Raw genomic sequence first — 13568 nt, forward strand, 5'->3', positions numbered from 1 at the left:
CCTTTCTTCCTTTCCTTGACTTTGACTGTTACCCTGAGTGTGGAGCCACAGGAGGGTTTGAACAGAGGAGGGAGGAATGTGATCTGACTCAGTCATTCATTTACAGGCTCCCTCCAGCTTCTCCTGGGAAAGAGAAGGGGGTGGGAGGGGGAGCTGGGAGACAGTGGGGAACTGCTGCAATGGCCAGAGGGAAGGTGAGGCGAGGGTAGACAGAACCTGGTTGGCGCAGTGGGGCAGGGGGAAGTGGGTGGGTTCTGTGTATTCTTTCAAGATGGAATGACAGAATTTCCTGAAGAACTGGATGGGGTTGTGAAGACAAAGAGGCATTAAGGATGACCGCAAGGTCTGCAGCCTCAGTACCTGCAAGGCTGGAGGTGCACGAATTGAAGAGGGATGACTGTGGGATGGGATGACCAAGCTTGGGGGGAAGATCAGGAACTCTGTTTTGGATATTTATTATTATTATTATTTGAGATGGAGTTTCGCTCTTGTTGCCCAAGCTGGAGTACAATGGTACGATCTTGGCTCACCACAACCTCCGCCTCCCAGGTTCAAGCTATTCTCCTGCCTCAGCCTCCTGAGTAGCTGGGATTACAGGCATGTGCCACCATGCCCGGCTAATTTTGTATTTTTAGTAGAGACGGGGTTGTTGGCCTGGCTGGTCTCGAACTCCTGACCTCGGGTGATCCACCCACTTCGGCCTCCCAAAGTGCTGGGATTACAGGCGTGAGCCACCACGCCTGGCCGGATATTTATTTATTTATTTTTATTTTTATTTTAGACAGAGTCTTGCTCTGTCGCCCAGGCTGGAGTACAGTGACGCGATCTCGGCTCACTGCAGCCTCTGCCTCCCGAGTTCCAGTGATTTCCCTACCTCAGCCTCCTGGGTAGCTGGGATTACAGGTGCACGCCACCATGCCCAGCTAATTTTTGTATTTTTAGTAGAGACAGGGTTTCACCATGTTGGCCAGGCTGGTCTCTAACTCCTGACCTCGTGATCTGCCTGCCTCGGCTTCCCAAAGTGCTGGGATTACAGGCATGAGCCACTGCCCCCGGCCGTTTATTTTTAATGTAAACATTTTTTTGTAGAGATGAGATCTTGTTATGTTACCCAGTCTGGCCTCAAACTCTTGGGCTCAAGCACTCTTCCAGCCTTGACTCCCCAAAGTGCTGGGATTGCAAGAGTAAGCCACCAGTGCCTGGCTGAATATTTAAATTTAAGATGCTTCCCGATGCAGTGGCTTGCACCTTTGTTCAAATGTCTGCCTTCTCCATGAAGCCTACCTGAGTAGTTTATTTGCATTCCAGCCCATGCTTGATTTTTCTCCAAATACTCAACACCTTGGAATATACAATACTACCTATTTTTTACTTTTATGTATATTTTTGAGACAGGATTTCCCTTCTGGAGTGCATTGGTGTGATCACAGCTCACTGCAGACTGGAACTCCTGGGCTCAAGTGATCTCCCTTCCTCAGCCTCCTGAGTAGCTGGGACTACAGGTGCACACAACCATGCCCAGTGAATTTTTAAATTTCTTCTAGAGATAGGTTCTTGTTATGTTGCCCAGGCTGGCCTTGAACTCTTGGCCTCAAGCCATCCTCCCGCCTCAGCCTCCCAAAGTGCTGGGATTACAGGTGTGAGCCACTGTGCCTGGCCTGTCCACATATTTTTTAAAATTTTGAATGTTAAGGCCAGGCGCAGTGGCTCATGCCTGTAATCCCAGGCGCAGTGGCTGATGCCTGTAATCCCAGCCTCCTTTGGGAGGCCGAGGTGGGCGGATCACCTGAGGTCGGGAGTTTGAGACCAGCCTGACCAACATGGAGAAACCCTGTCTCTACTAAAAATACAAAATTAGCCGGGAGTGGTGGCACATGCCTGTAATCCCAGCTACTCGGGAGGCTGAGGCAGGAGAATCGCTTGAACCTGGGAGGCGGAGGTTGCAGTGAGCTCAGATCACATCATTGCACTCCAGCCTGGGCAACAAGAGCGAAACTCCGTCTCAAAAAAAAATTGTGTGTGTTGGCTGGGCGCGGTGGCTCACGCCTGTAATTCCAGCACTTTGGGAGGCTGAGGTGGGAGGATCGCTTGAGCTCAAGAGTTCAAGACCAGCCTGGCCAACATGGTGAAACCCCCTCTCTACTAAAAAAAAACCAAAAATTAGCCGGGTGTGGTGGAGCATGCCTGTGTTTCCAGCTACTCGGGAGGCTGAGGCAGGAGAATTGCTTGAATCCGGGAGGCGGAGGTTGCAGTGAGCCGAGATCGCGCCACTGCACTCCAGCCTGGGAGACAGAGCGAGACTCCGTCTCAAAAAATAATAAAAATAAAAGTAGATTTGTGTGTATGTGGCTCCCTTCACTAAAAGGTAGTTTCATGAAGGTCGAGATTTTTTTCTGTTTTTAGTGCCTGCGTAAAACATAGTCAGGCACAGAGTAGGTGTTCAATAAATATTTGCTGAATTTGTGTCACTGACTGGGAACCCGGTGCAGTGAATTCCAAGCCTGAGCTGGTTCAGGTCCGATGGCGAGGCCTGCCCTTATGAATCATTCATGAATCTGTCCCCGCCCACACGCGAACGGCGCGCGCGTTCACGCGGGAGAGGGGGCGCGGCTCGCCGCCGGGCTGAGTCGGGCAGCGGGGAAGCGGGACTCTGCGCAGGCGCCAAGCTCCCGAGCGCGGCCTTGGTGCCTTTTCTGGTTTGGCAGGCGCGCGCGCGCGGGAGGGCGGCAACCTCGGCGCTGTGCGCAGGCGCGGCGGGCAGTGCGCAGGCGCGGGCGGAGGGCGGGCTGAAGCGGCTGAAGCGGCGGCAGCGGCGGCGGCTCGGGCAGAGGGGCGGGAGCGGACAGGCTGGTGGGCGAGCGAGAGGCGGCGGAATGGTGGACTACCACGCGGCGAGCCAGTCGTACCAGTACGGCCCCAGCAGCGCGGGCAATGGCGCTGGCGGCGGGGGCAGCATGGGCGACTACATGGCCCAGGAGGACGACTGGGACCGGGACCTGCTGCTGGACCCGGCCTGGGAGAAGCAGCAGCGCAAGGTGCGCGGCCCACGGGCCGGACGGGCTGGAGGGGCTTTTCTGAGGGGGCCCGGGGAGGGGTGGGAGGTCCTGAAAGGTAACTGGAGCGTCTGTGATGGGAACGGGGGGGTCCCGAGAAGGAATTGGCGGGTCCGGGAAGGGAATTGGAGTCCTGAGGAGGAATCGCCGAGCTAGAGGAAGGAATTGGGAATCTGAAAAGAGAATTGGCGGCTGGGTGGGGAATATGGGAGTCAAAAAAAAGGAATCGGGAAGGCTGATGAAGGATTTGGGGGGTCTGGGCGTGCCATTAGGGGAAACCGAGGAGATCACTGGGCAGGCTGAAATGGAACTGGGATCCGAGGGCGGGCTTGAAGGGTCGGAGCATGGATTGGGGGTGCTGGGAGGAGAATCAGGGGAGGCTGGGAAGGGAATTTCTGGGTCTGGGAAGTGTGAGGAGGAGCTTGAGTGTGGAGGGGTTGGTTATTTGGAGAGCAGAAAGATCTGAAGGAGATTGGAATTGGAGGAGCCTCAGGTTGGGGGAGTTCTAAAGGGGATGAAGAATCAAGTGTGAGGATGCAGTGGAGATTGTGGGGTCTGAAGACGGGTGGGAAGACTAGGGAGGCTGGGAAGATGAAAACAGAGGGGCCAAGGGTAGAATTGGGCATGAAAAGACATGGGCTTAGGGTGTGAGGAGGGTAGAGGTGCCAGGACTAGGGGTCTGAGGAGGGTGGGGTGCGGAAGGAAGAAGTTAAGGGGCCCGTGAATCAGACGTTTTTGAATGGGGTGAGATTTATTTGGGATGCCCTGTTCCAAAGGGAAGAAGAGAAGATTAAGAGATAGGCGGAATAATAAGAGGAATTGATGAGGGATGGAGAAGCCAAAGTAGGGGGGATACGGAGAGTGGGGATAATTTGGGGAGGGGTTTCTAAAGAACTGATGGGAAGCTGAAAAGCTAAAGCGTTGGAGAGAATGAGGAAGTGTAGATGGAGAAGGTGAGATCGGTGGGAGGGAGTGTGAGCTGGAATGGTGGATAATGGGAGGGAGGTTCGTTTAGGAAAATGAAAGTCTCATTAGAAAGGGAATGCGTAATGGACAAATGAGAAAGGAATTTGAGGAGGGGGTGCTGGCTCCTGGAGGTGCAGTCCCGGGACTGGAGAGCGTGTGTGTGTCGTGCAGGCAGAATAAGGAGTTTGGGGAGGAAGCGTTCAGAGTGTCCAGGAAGACTTGTGTCTTTTTTGGAGAGACCGGAGGCAGGTGAAGGGATCCTGAAGCAGAGACTGTTTTCAGGTGGCACTGTTTTTTTGGGGGGTGGGGGGGGGCAACTTGGGAGGGCCCCACAGCAGTGAAAAGGTGATCAGAAGTGGAGTGGGATCCCCGAGCGAGGTGTCAGTGTCGGTGCGGGGGGGGGAATAAATCCAGTGTCGTTGAGGGGGGAGCTCTGAGTGTGTGCAGGAAGAGCTAAAGAAAGGAGCGTGGTGAGTGGGTGTGTGTGTGGGGAAGGGGTTGTTCAGAAGTTTTGTGCGTGAAATGGGTGGGAGGTACTTGAAGTTGGAAGCATTTCGTGGGATCTGGAGATCTGGATTTTCTTTCCAGATTTGTTACTGATTCGCTCTGTGGCCTTGGACAAGACCCTTGAACTCTCCGTGCAGTTTTGTTATCTGCAAAATGCGAAGGGATCCGAGGGGTCCCTGCGGTGATTCTGTTAATCAAGAGGGATGTGTGTAGAGTTGGGACTTTGGACAGGGCTCTGAAGGTTTAGGAGAGTGGGTTTGGTGGAGATTTTTCAGGAACAGACTACAGGGCTTTGAGTGGTGACCTGGCAGAGTGGGGAGTGACTGGAAGCCTCTCGAGGGCGTGAGTTGGTGGCCAGGAGCTTGGCACAGGCAGCCTATCCCAGGCTGGAGGGGAAAGGGTGGGAAGGGTGGAAGGAGCAGCTATTCCAAGGCAGCCTGAGGTGGGGCCGGGCATAACCTTGGGTCCATTACCAGCGTTGCTTGAATTTCCTCATCCACAGTAACTGAGGGGGATGGCAGTGGCTTGGTGGGAGGGGTGTCCTTATCCGTGGCCCCACCTAATGCAGGGTGGACATGTTGCGATAGTTGGCATAAATTCACTTTTTGAGGGGAAGGTGAGATCTGTTCTGGAGTCTCAACAATAATTTATTGCCCAAGGCAGTGCCAGGTTGGAAAACGTTGCCAAGAGACCTGGAAAGTTGGGAGGGAGCAGGGGCCGCAGTGGTGGTTTTGAGAATGTCTAGGCTTTGTCTTCTGCAGCTGAAGGTGCTGGAGAAAATAAACCCCTCCCCCTTTTTTCTCAGGTGATAGGGGTGGGGGACCTTCCTTTTCTCTCCCTTCCTGTCTTCCGCCACTCCCCAAGTGACTCCTTTTGCAAGCCGGGTTTCACTCCCTCCCGAGAGTTAGGGTGTGGACTTTGTTCGTGGTTATAGTGTCCCTTGCCTACAGGGTGAGGCTGGGGCACCATTCAGGCCCTGGGTGGAAACCAGGACTCCCCGGAACCTCCAGGCCTTGCTGCCATGTGTCATTCTCTTACCTCCCATCTCCCTTCCTCTGGGGCCGGGCAGGGTTGAGGGAAAAGGGTGGCTCACAGCGTCCGCTAATACCATCTGCTTTCGTGTCTCAGCCAGGGCCAGATTCTAGTACCTCCTGCTTTACACCTCCTCCAGCAAATATTTACCCTTAGCTGCTCTGTGGGGGAAACTACTGCTTCACCTCTGTGCCCTTTCCCGTTATGGGGTAGGGATCCTTTATGAAATGGGGGAAGGAGTAATGGAAAGGAATACACCAATCTGTGTGGCTCTCTACCTTCCTACTAAGAAACATCCACGCGCTCCCAGGCTGGCTGGGTTGTTTGTTTGTTTGTTTGTTTTTGGAGACGGAGTTTTGCTCTTGTTGCCCAGGCATGATCTTGGCTCACTGCAACCTCCGTCTCCCAGGTTCAAGAGATTCTCCTGCCTCAGCCTCCTGAGTAGCTGGGATTACAGGCATGCGCCACCACGCCTGGCTAATTTTGTATTTTTAATAGAGACAGGTTTCTCCATGTTGGTCAGGCTGGTCTCAAACTCCCGACCCCAGGTGATCCGCCCGCCTTGGCCTCCCAAAATGCTGGGATTATAGGAGTGAGCCACTGCACCTGGACTGGCTGGGTTTTTTCTACATTGCAGTGTTGCTTTAGTGAATGACAGATTGCCCTTCTTGCCTCCCCAAGGCTGAGCCACTGGGCACAGGAAGAATGACAGTGCTGGGGGTTCTGTACATGCATACTCCAAAAAAAAAAAAAAATGCATCCAGAACAGCTGTAGGCCCTCAAAGTGGGTAGAATTGAATTCTTCTAGGAATTAAGCAAGAGTTGGCCCAAATCAGAGGGGACGTGTGTCTCACTTCTGCTTGGAAGCCCTTTGCTCTGACTTCTAGGGACCCCTGTAACCCATAAGTAGGTTATGCAACAGTTTTTACATGAGAGGGCCATGAGTGTTCTCCTGGCAGGATGGAGAAGCATTGTTCTGGTCTTTGAGCAAATTCTTGAGCAATTATAGTTCTGGGCCACAGTTCCCTCTCCCAATTTCTAAAGTGGCCTGGGTAACCTCATCACCCTCTGTTGTCCTGGAAGGGTGAGATCTCTTGAAGGTTATGCCAAATCTCATTACAGCAAGAAGAAATGCCTCACTTGCTAAGTTTTTGTGTTCACCGAAACATCACTATTTCAGGGGCCTCAGTGTTTCAACCCTGACCTTTGGCTTTTTTTTTTTGAGACGGAGTTTTGCTCTTGTTGCCCATGTGGCTGTATTAGGTATGAGTTAATTATTTGAAAGTTTTTGTTTGTTTTTTGTATTTCTTTTTTTGTTTGTGTGTGTGTGTGTGTGTGTGTGTGTGTGTGTTTGAGACAGAGCCTCACTCTGTCACTCAGGCTGGAGTGCAATGGTGTGATCTTGGCTCACCACAACCTCTTCCTTCCAGGTTCAAGCAATTCTCCTGCCTCAGCCTCCTGAGTAGCTGGGACTACAGGCGTGTGCCACCGTGCCTGGCTAATTTTTGTATTTTTAGTAGAGACAGAGTTTCACCATGTTGGCCAGGCTGGTCTCGAATTCCTGACCCCAAGTGATCCGCCTGCCTTGGCCTCCCTAAGTGCTGGGATTACAGGCGTGAGCCACTGTGCCCTGCCTTGTTTTTCTTAAAGTAGATCTTTTTTTCTTTTTAAAGGCTGATAATGGAGGCCCCAAAGTAGCCATCTGTTATTTTGTTCCATTACTCTAATTGCTTGCCTTTTAGGATCTGGCTAGGACTAACAGTTTTCAAAATTGAGTAACACACTTACAAAAAAAAAGAAAAAAGGAACCAAACTCAAACAACTGTTATCTAGAAAAAAGACTGTGTAAATATGTGTGAGAGGCAGGTATACTCTGTTTGCCCTCTTGTAAGACGGATGGGGAGGCCACTCAGCTGCTAGCACTCTGTTCTCTCCCCTCATCCTCTCCAGAATGTATTTTAGAACTTGACTCTTCTAATGACTGAAGAAAAGGTGGGGTATGGGAAGATGGCCTGGGACTGCAGGGTCACTCACACTCACCTGGCTAAGAGTTGAGATTGGCTGGTGCCCTGGAGTGGCACCTGCCACTCACCTAATCCTAGGCAATCCAGGGTATGGGCCCAGGATTGCCCTCTGCTTTTTGAAACACCCTCCCTGGTTCCGGCTGCTAAGACCAACAGGGAGGCTACTTTGGCGACAGGGAGCTGACTCACCCTCCAGTTGGAACTGGTGCTAAAAGCCTCCATTTAATGGCAGCCGACTGCTTGGCCCCAAGTGGGCTGCCTTGTGGGGAAAGTTCAGCGGAAAGTGTTGGAGGAAGCAGGGTGGTGTGTGAATATCCAAGTAGTGCTGGTGCTATTAAGCTCTGACACAGTCAGGGAGGTCAGTTAAAATGTGGTCTTATGGTCGGGCGCAGTGGCTCAGGCCTGTAATCCCAGCACTTTGGGAGGCTGAGGTGGGCAGATCACCTGAGGTCAGGAGTTCGAGACCAGCCCGGCCAACATGGTGAAACCCCGTCTCTACCAATAATACAAAAATTAACTGGGCATGGTGGCAGGCACCTGTAATCCCAGCTACTCGGGAGGCTGAGGCAGGAGAATTGCTTGAACCTGGGAGGCGGAGGTTGCAGTGAGCCAAGATCGCGCTACTGCACTCCAGCCTGAGTGACAGAACAAGACTGCATCTCAAAAAAAAAAAATGTAGTCTTGTACTCTCAAAATGTCCTAATCAGATGACAGAGGGGAGCGGGGACAAGTTTTAAGTCTAAGCCTCTGGGGTGGGGAGTTCTGCCGTTTCAACATATGCTCCAGTCATGGCAGACTTTGGCCAGACAGCGCCCTTTTTCAGAGTGAACTGAGTGTGTAGCACAAGTTATTTGCCAGTGCTATTTAGCAAACAGAATGGAGCCAAAAAAGAATTGATTTGGGAAGGCCCAAGGAATTTGAAACTGTTGAGATGAACACTTTCCGCTTTTGCTACACTGATTTATGTTGTGCTGGGAATTGTACAAGCCTTTGACCAGATCTTAGGGTTGTTCTTTAAAAAAAAAATGATTCCCTTGCAGCCGCTTTTACTTTTTTGAAGGGCAGAAGGAAAGGGCAAATATAATTAGTGAATAGCTGTTTGCTCTAGTATCACTTGCTCCTTCAGGTTTTCTGAATAGCTGAAATATCAACATGTTTATCTCTTCCCAGGCCTTAGTATATCCTAGAGCAGTGTTTCCCCCGGCTTTATCTTTATTCCTTCATTTAATGAACTCCATGTTTTCATCACTCACATTTTGTTCCCTTCCCTCAGTTTTCTTCCTTTGCCTTCATTTATGTATTTAGTTTACAGAATAACAAAAGCAGTCATGTTACCTTTAAACAAGGTAAAACTTAAACAGTTTTTTCCTCCTTTTCTTTTTTTATGGAAATAAGAGGCAAGTGATAGCAAGTGGGTAATTCAATGGCAGTGGTAACTGAAGCACTGACCTGTTACAAGAGAGACGGAAGCTTCTACTTAAGCAGATATAAATACTGTCATCCGTGGAGATTTGAAAGAAGTCTTTCTATCACTGGGTAGTTTGAGAGCTCATTAGTCTTCTTTAGAATGGGTTTAAACTTGGAAACATCAAAGCAAGTTACAAGGAAACTTAGTTTTACAGTGTTGGCAGCGTAGGCCAGAATTTGTTATAAAGTGGCACAAGTATCACTTAACTTTTCTTCAAGAAGGTCTGTGAGTTACATTTTACTCAGTATCCCAGGTATCGAGGAGTGTAACTTCAATGAATCAAAGAGAAACAATCATTTTAAATTCCAGCCTCTGTTTAAAGAAGAATCTTATGAAGGGGAGAAATTAACCACCTGACCCAGAGAAGGATCCCACCTCCTCCAGAAAGTGAAATCGCCAGGTGTGGTGGCTCACGCCTGTAATCCCAGCACTTTGGGAGGTCGAGGTAGGTGGATCACATGAGGTCAGGAGTTCAAGACCAGCCTGGCCAACATGGTGAAACCCCATCTCTACTAAAATACAAAAAATTAGCCGGGCACGGTGGTGCACCCCTGTAATCCCAGCTACTGGAGAGGCTGAGGCAGGATAATCACTCAAACCTGGAAGGTGGAGGTTGCAGTCAGCTGAGATCGCGCCACTGCACTCCAGCCTGGACAACAGAGTAAGACTCTGTCTCAAAAAAAAAAAAAAAAAAGAGAAAAAAGGAGTGAAATCTTTGCGTATATTTAACTGGCAAGAGCATCCTTATATCAGTGCATGGGAAGTTTTATCCAAGTAGCAGTCTCCCTGGGATTATAGAAATCCCCGAGACACTTGTCTTGGTGTTGTGCCTTTTTTTGGTTGTGTTTTTTCACGTCCCTCCCCTCCCCTTTCTCCATAAACAACAGAGGCATTAACTTGGAATGTCCGTGGAAAGTCTTAGAAGCTGATGGGTGTAACTTGCCTGCCTTCCCTTTAGTTTGAACAGCGTTTACTCTGGAAGAGGTCAGTGGCCTTTTTCTTGGTTGTGATTTATGCAAGTGTTATCTGAAGGCGAGTGGAGTGAGTTTACGTGGGATTTACTGTTTGCCACCTGTTGTTGTGCTGGCTCCTGCCTTCCTGGGATGAGTTCCATTCTCTCCCCCTCCCCCAGGAGTGAGGCTCCCCAGCCAGAGCAGTCCCCCTGTGCTTATCCCCTTCTTTCCTAAACTGCAGCCATTTGTGATTTTCCATAACCACTTTTATAGACACATAATAATTTCCTTTGAATCAGTTTGCATTTTAAATTAAGTTTTGAAAGGAAAACTGACAAGAGTATGGCAACTGGAAAATCCAGCTTCCCTGGCCATAAATATAATAGAAGGAAACTGCAAAAATAAACACATTGAAAACAAAACAGTGTTGTTTCCAGGTGGTTACCACTCTGGCTGAAGGCCCCCCAGGCCTGAGGCCTGCTCCCTTTGTTAGAAAGGGATTGGCAAGTGTTGGTGAGGTGTTAAAGACCCGCCAGCACCAAGCAGAGACTTTCTCTTTGAAGTCCTCAGGTTTACAAGAGAATCAAAGGAAATAACTTTCTCAATGTGATTCAAGGTTTAGTATAAGGTGCAGATAATCCTTAAAATTTTCCGTGTGTATGTCACACTTGGGGAAAAAACTTGATCTCATCTGGTCGAGGTGGGCAGGGCAGCACCTTGTCCAGGAACACACAGACCCTCTTGGCTCTGTGTGTCATCCAGCCATACTAGACTCAAACATATGGCTCATGACTGGATGATGCTTGATTCATCTTCAGTTTTAAGTGTTAGTGCTTTTGAAGTTTTGTAAGAAACCAGGACACATTGAAAATACAGTCATTTCTCAGTATCTGTGGGGGATTGGTTCCAGGAACCCCCTTATATACCAAAATCCACAGATGCTCAAGTTCCTTATATAAGATAAAACGATGTGTAATTTGCATTTTAACTATGCACATCCTCCTGAATACTTTAAATCGTCTCTAGATTACTTATAACCTAATGCTAAATGCTATGTAAATGGTTGTTACACTGTACTGTTTAGGGAATAATGACAAAAATAAGTACATGTTCAGTGCAGATGCAACCATTCATTTTTTTTCCTCCAGTATTTTCGATCCATCCTTGGTTGAATTCACAGATAGAGAACCCATGGATACAGAGGGCTAACTATAAGAAATGTGGGTTTATCATTTGTTCCTCACACAACTTTTTTCTTTCTTCCTTTTTCTTTCCTTCGTTCCTTTTTTTTGAGACAGGATGTCACTCTTTTTACCGAGGCTGGAGTGCAGTGGAACAATCTTGGCTCACTGCAGCTTTGACCTCTGGGGCTCAAGCCACTCCCCCACCTCAGCCTCCCAAGTAGCTGGGACTAGAGGTGCACACCACCATGCCTGATTGATTTTTGTATTTTTGTAGAGATGGGGTTTTGCTGTGTTGCCCAGTCTGGTCTCGGCCTCCCAAAGTCTTGAGATTACAGGTGTGAGTCACCGCGCCCAGCCAACTTTTTCTCTTAAGGCTCCAGTTTTCTTCTTAGAGTTGGGCCCCTCCCACGAAGAAAGCAGACTGCCACCCCTTCAGCGGATTTGAACCCTACATTCCAAAAGGAAAGCAGTGCCCTCCTGCCGAGTTAACAAGGCTTATTTAAATGTTTTTCTTCCAAATATCAGAGCAGAACAGATTCTTTGTCTTGCAGTGGAACTATCCACATGGGGCAGAAGTGGTTGGAAGCGGCAGTTACTACCCTGCAGAACACAATGAAGTCATCTTGGGAAATGTCGTGGATGGGGTTGCAATGATTGAATGGGATGCTAGAACACCAGCAATACAATAGCATTTGTGTCTTCAGCTTCAGGCAGGAATAAAGAAGACTTTGTGGTTTGTTTTATGTTTTTAAAAGTTTCCCCCCCCAAAGGTGTGGGGCTGAGTGATGTCTATCACTAGCTTTCTAGTGGGTTTTTCTTTTCGTCTTTTCCCCTCCCTGATGTCTTTTGAGAGTGGGTGGAAGCCACAGTCTAGTGGATCAGAGGAAGCACAGAAGGCAGGCAGTACACCCTACTTTTTGTTCTCCATGTCTGAAGGGAACACATGTGGTTTTTGTTTTGTTTTGATTTTTTAGAGACAGGGTCTCACTGTCACCCAGGCTGGAGTACAGTGGCCTGATCATAGCTCACTGCAGCCTTGAACTCTTGGGCTCAAGGGATCTTTCAGCCTCAGCCTCCCTAGTAGCTGGGACTATGTGTGCACCACCATGGCCAGCTAATTTTAATTTTTTTTTTTTTTTTTTTTTTTTTTTTTTGAGATGGAGTCTCACTCTGTCACCCAGGCTGGAGTGCAGTAGCACGATCTCAGCTCACTGCAACCTCTGCCTCCCCAGTTCAAGTGATTCTCCTGCCTCAGCTTCCCAAGTAGCTGGGATTATAGGTGCGCGCCACGACGCCCAGCTAATTTTTGTATTTTTAGTAGAGACAGGGTTTCACCATGTTGGCCAGTCTGGTCTTGAGCTCCTGACCTTAAGCGATCCACCCACCTTGGCCCAACAAAGTGCTGGGGTTACAGGCATGAGCCACTGCGCCTGAACTAATTTTTAAATTTTTTGTAGAGACTGGGTCTCACTATGTTGCCCAGGCTTTTAATCTGCAAAAAGCCCAAGATAAAGAGTTTTAATATCTTACTTCCTGAGTAGTAATGACTGATTCCAGTTCTAATAATGTCTTAATTATAGCCATCCAGATTGAGGGGACTACAGGAAGTGAAATAGATGCATTTCTTTTTTCTTTCTTTCTTTTCGTTTTTTAAATACACACTTTGTTTCAGTGGTGAAGGCCAGTTTGAGGTTAGGAGAGGCATCACGGAAGGAAGCTCACAGGTGGTTCGGCATCTGGGCATGCTGGGAAGTTGCCTGAGGGGGACGTCTCAAGAAGAGGACTGTGGGTCTACAGCCTGCCTTAGCAAAATGACAGGCCTTCTTTTACCAAGGCCAAGGGCAGTGGTGGAAGCTGACTTCAGTTAGTGTCATCAAGGCCTCAGTATGTGTAACGGTTAACAAATTACTATTCTATGATCAATCTCCATCTGGGTGTGAGTGAAAGGTATTTAGTTGCTATCACCATGGAAACCGAGTTGCTTACTTAGTGTTTTGGGGAGTGCCCTCATACCAGAGGCAGTGCTAATGGTGGAGTGTTAGGTCCCTGGGCAGAAAAAAAGATCCTGCCACTTGGTATCACAGGAAAATACCTACAGGCACAGCAGCCTTGCCAGGTAGGGGATGAAGGCCCTCTGTCCTCGGGGCCGGAGTTAGGCCAGTTGGTTTTGCTGATGAGGAGTGTGCATTTGTGCATGAGAGAGGGAGAAGAAAAAGGAGAGCACCCCATGAAAGCCGCTGCTGGCTTTGTAGCCTAGAAGAGTGCTTTTTTTCTCTAGGAGTTTGGAGTTGGAATCTCAGCTATGTGACTTCTTAATAATAGGACAAAATATGCCTGTATCTTTTGCCTACTTCCACAAACACTGATAAATTAAAAAGAAC

General features: G+C 49.0%; 1 protein-coding gene across 2 annotated transcripts in view; it reads left to right on the top strand.

Annotated features, from left to right (window-relative positions):
* The first annotated feature begins 2722 nt into the window (after nucleotides 1-2722).
* Nucleotides 2723-13568, top strand: part of ACTN4 (actinin alpha 4) — an 82777-nt gene continuing 71931 nt past the window's right edge. The window contains exon 1 of one of the 2 annotated variants that reach the window (XM_054462598.2): nucleotides 2723-3035. In XM_054462598.2, the coding sequence (XP_054318573.2) occupies nucleotides 2874-3035 (162 nt within the window). In that variant the 5' untranslated portion in view covers nucleotides 2723-2873. The remainder of the gene's footprint in view (nucleotides 3036-13568) is intronic. The other variant, XM_054462600.2, reaches the window with a different exon arrangement.

Source organism: Pongo pygmaeus, chromosome 20, assembly GCF_028885625.2.
Source record: "Pongo pygmaeus isolate AG05252 chromosome 20, NHGRI_mPonPyg2-v2.0_pri, whole genome shotgun sequence".
Lineage (NCBI taxonomy): Eukaryota > Metazoa > Chordata > Mammalia > Primates > Hominidae > Pongo > Pongo pygmaeus.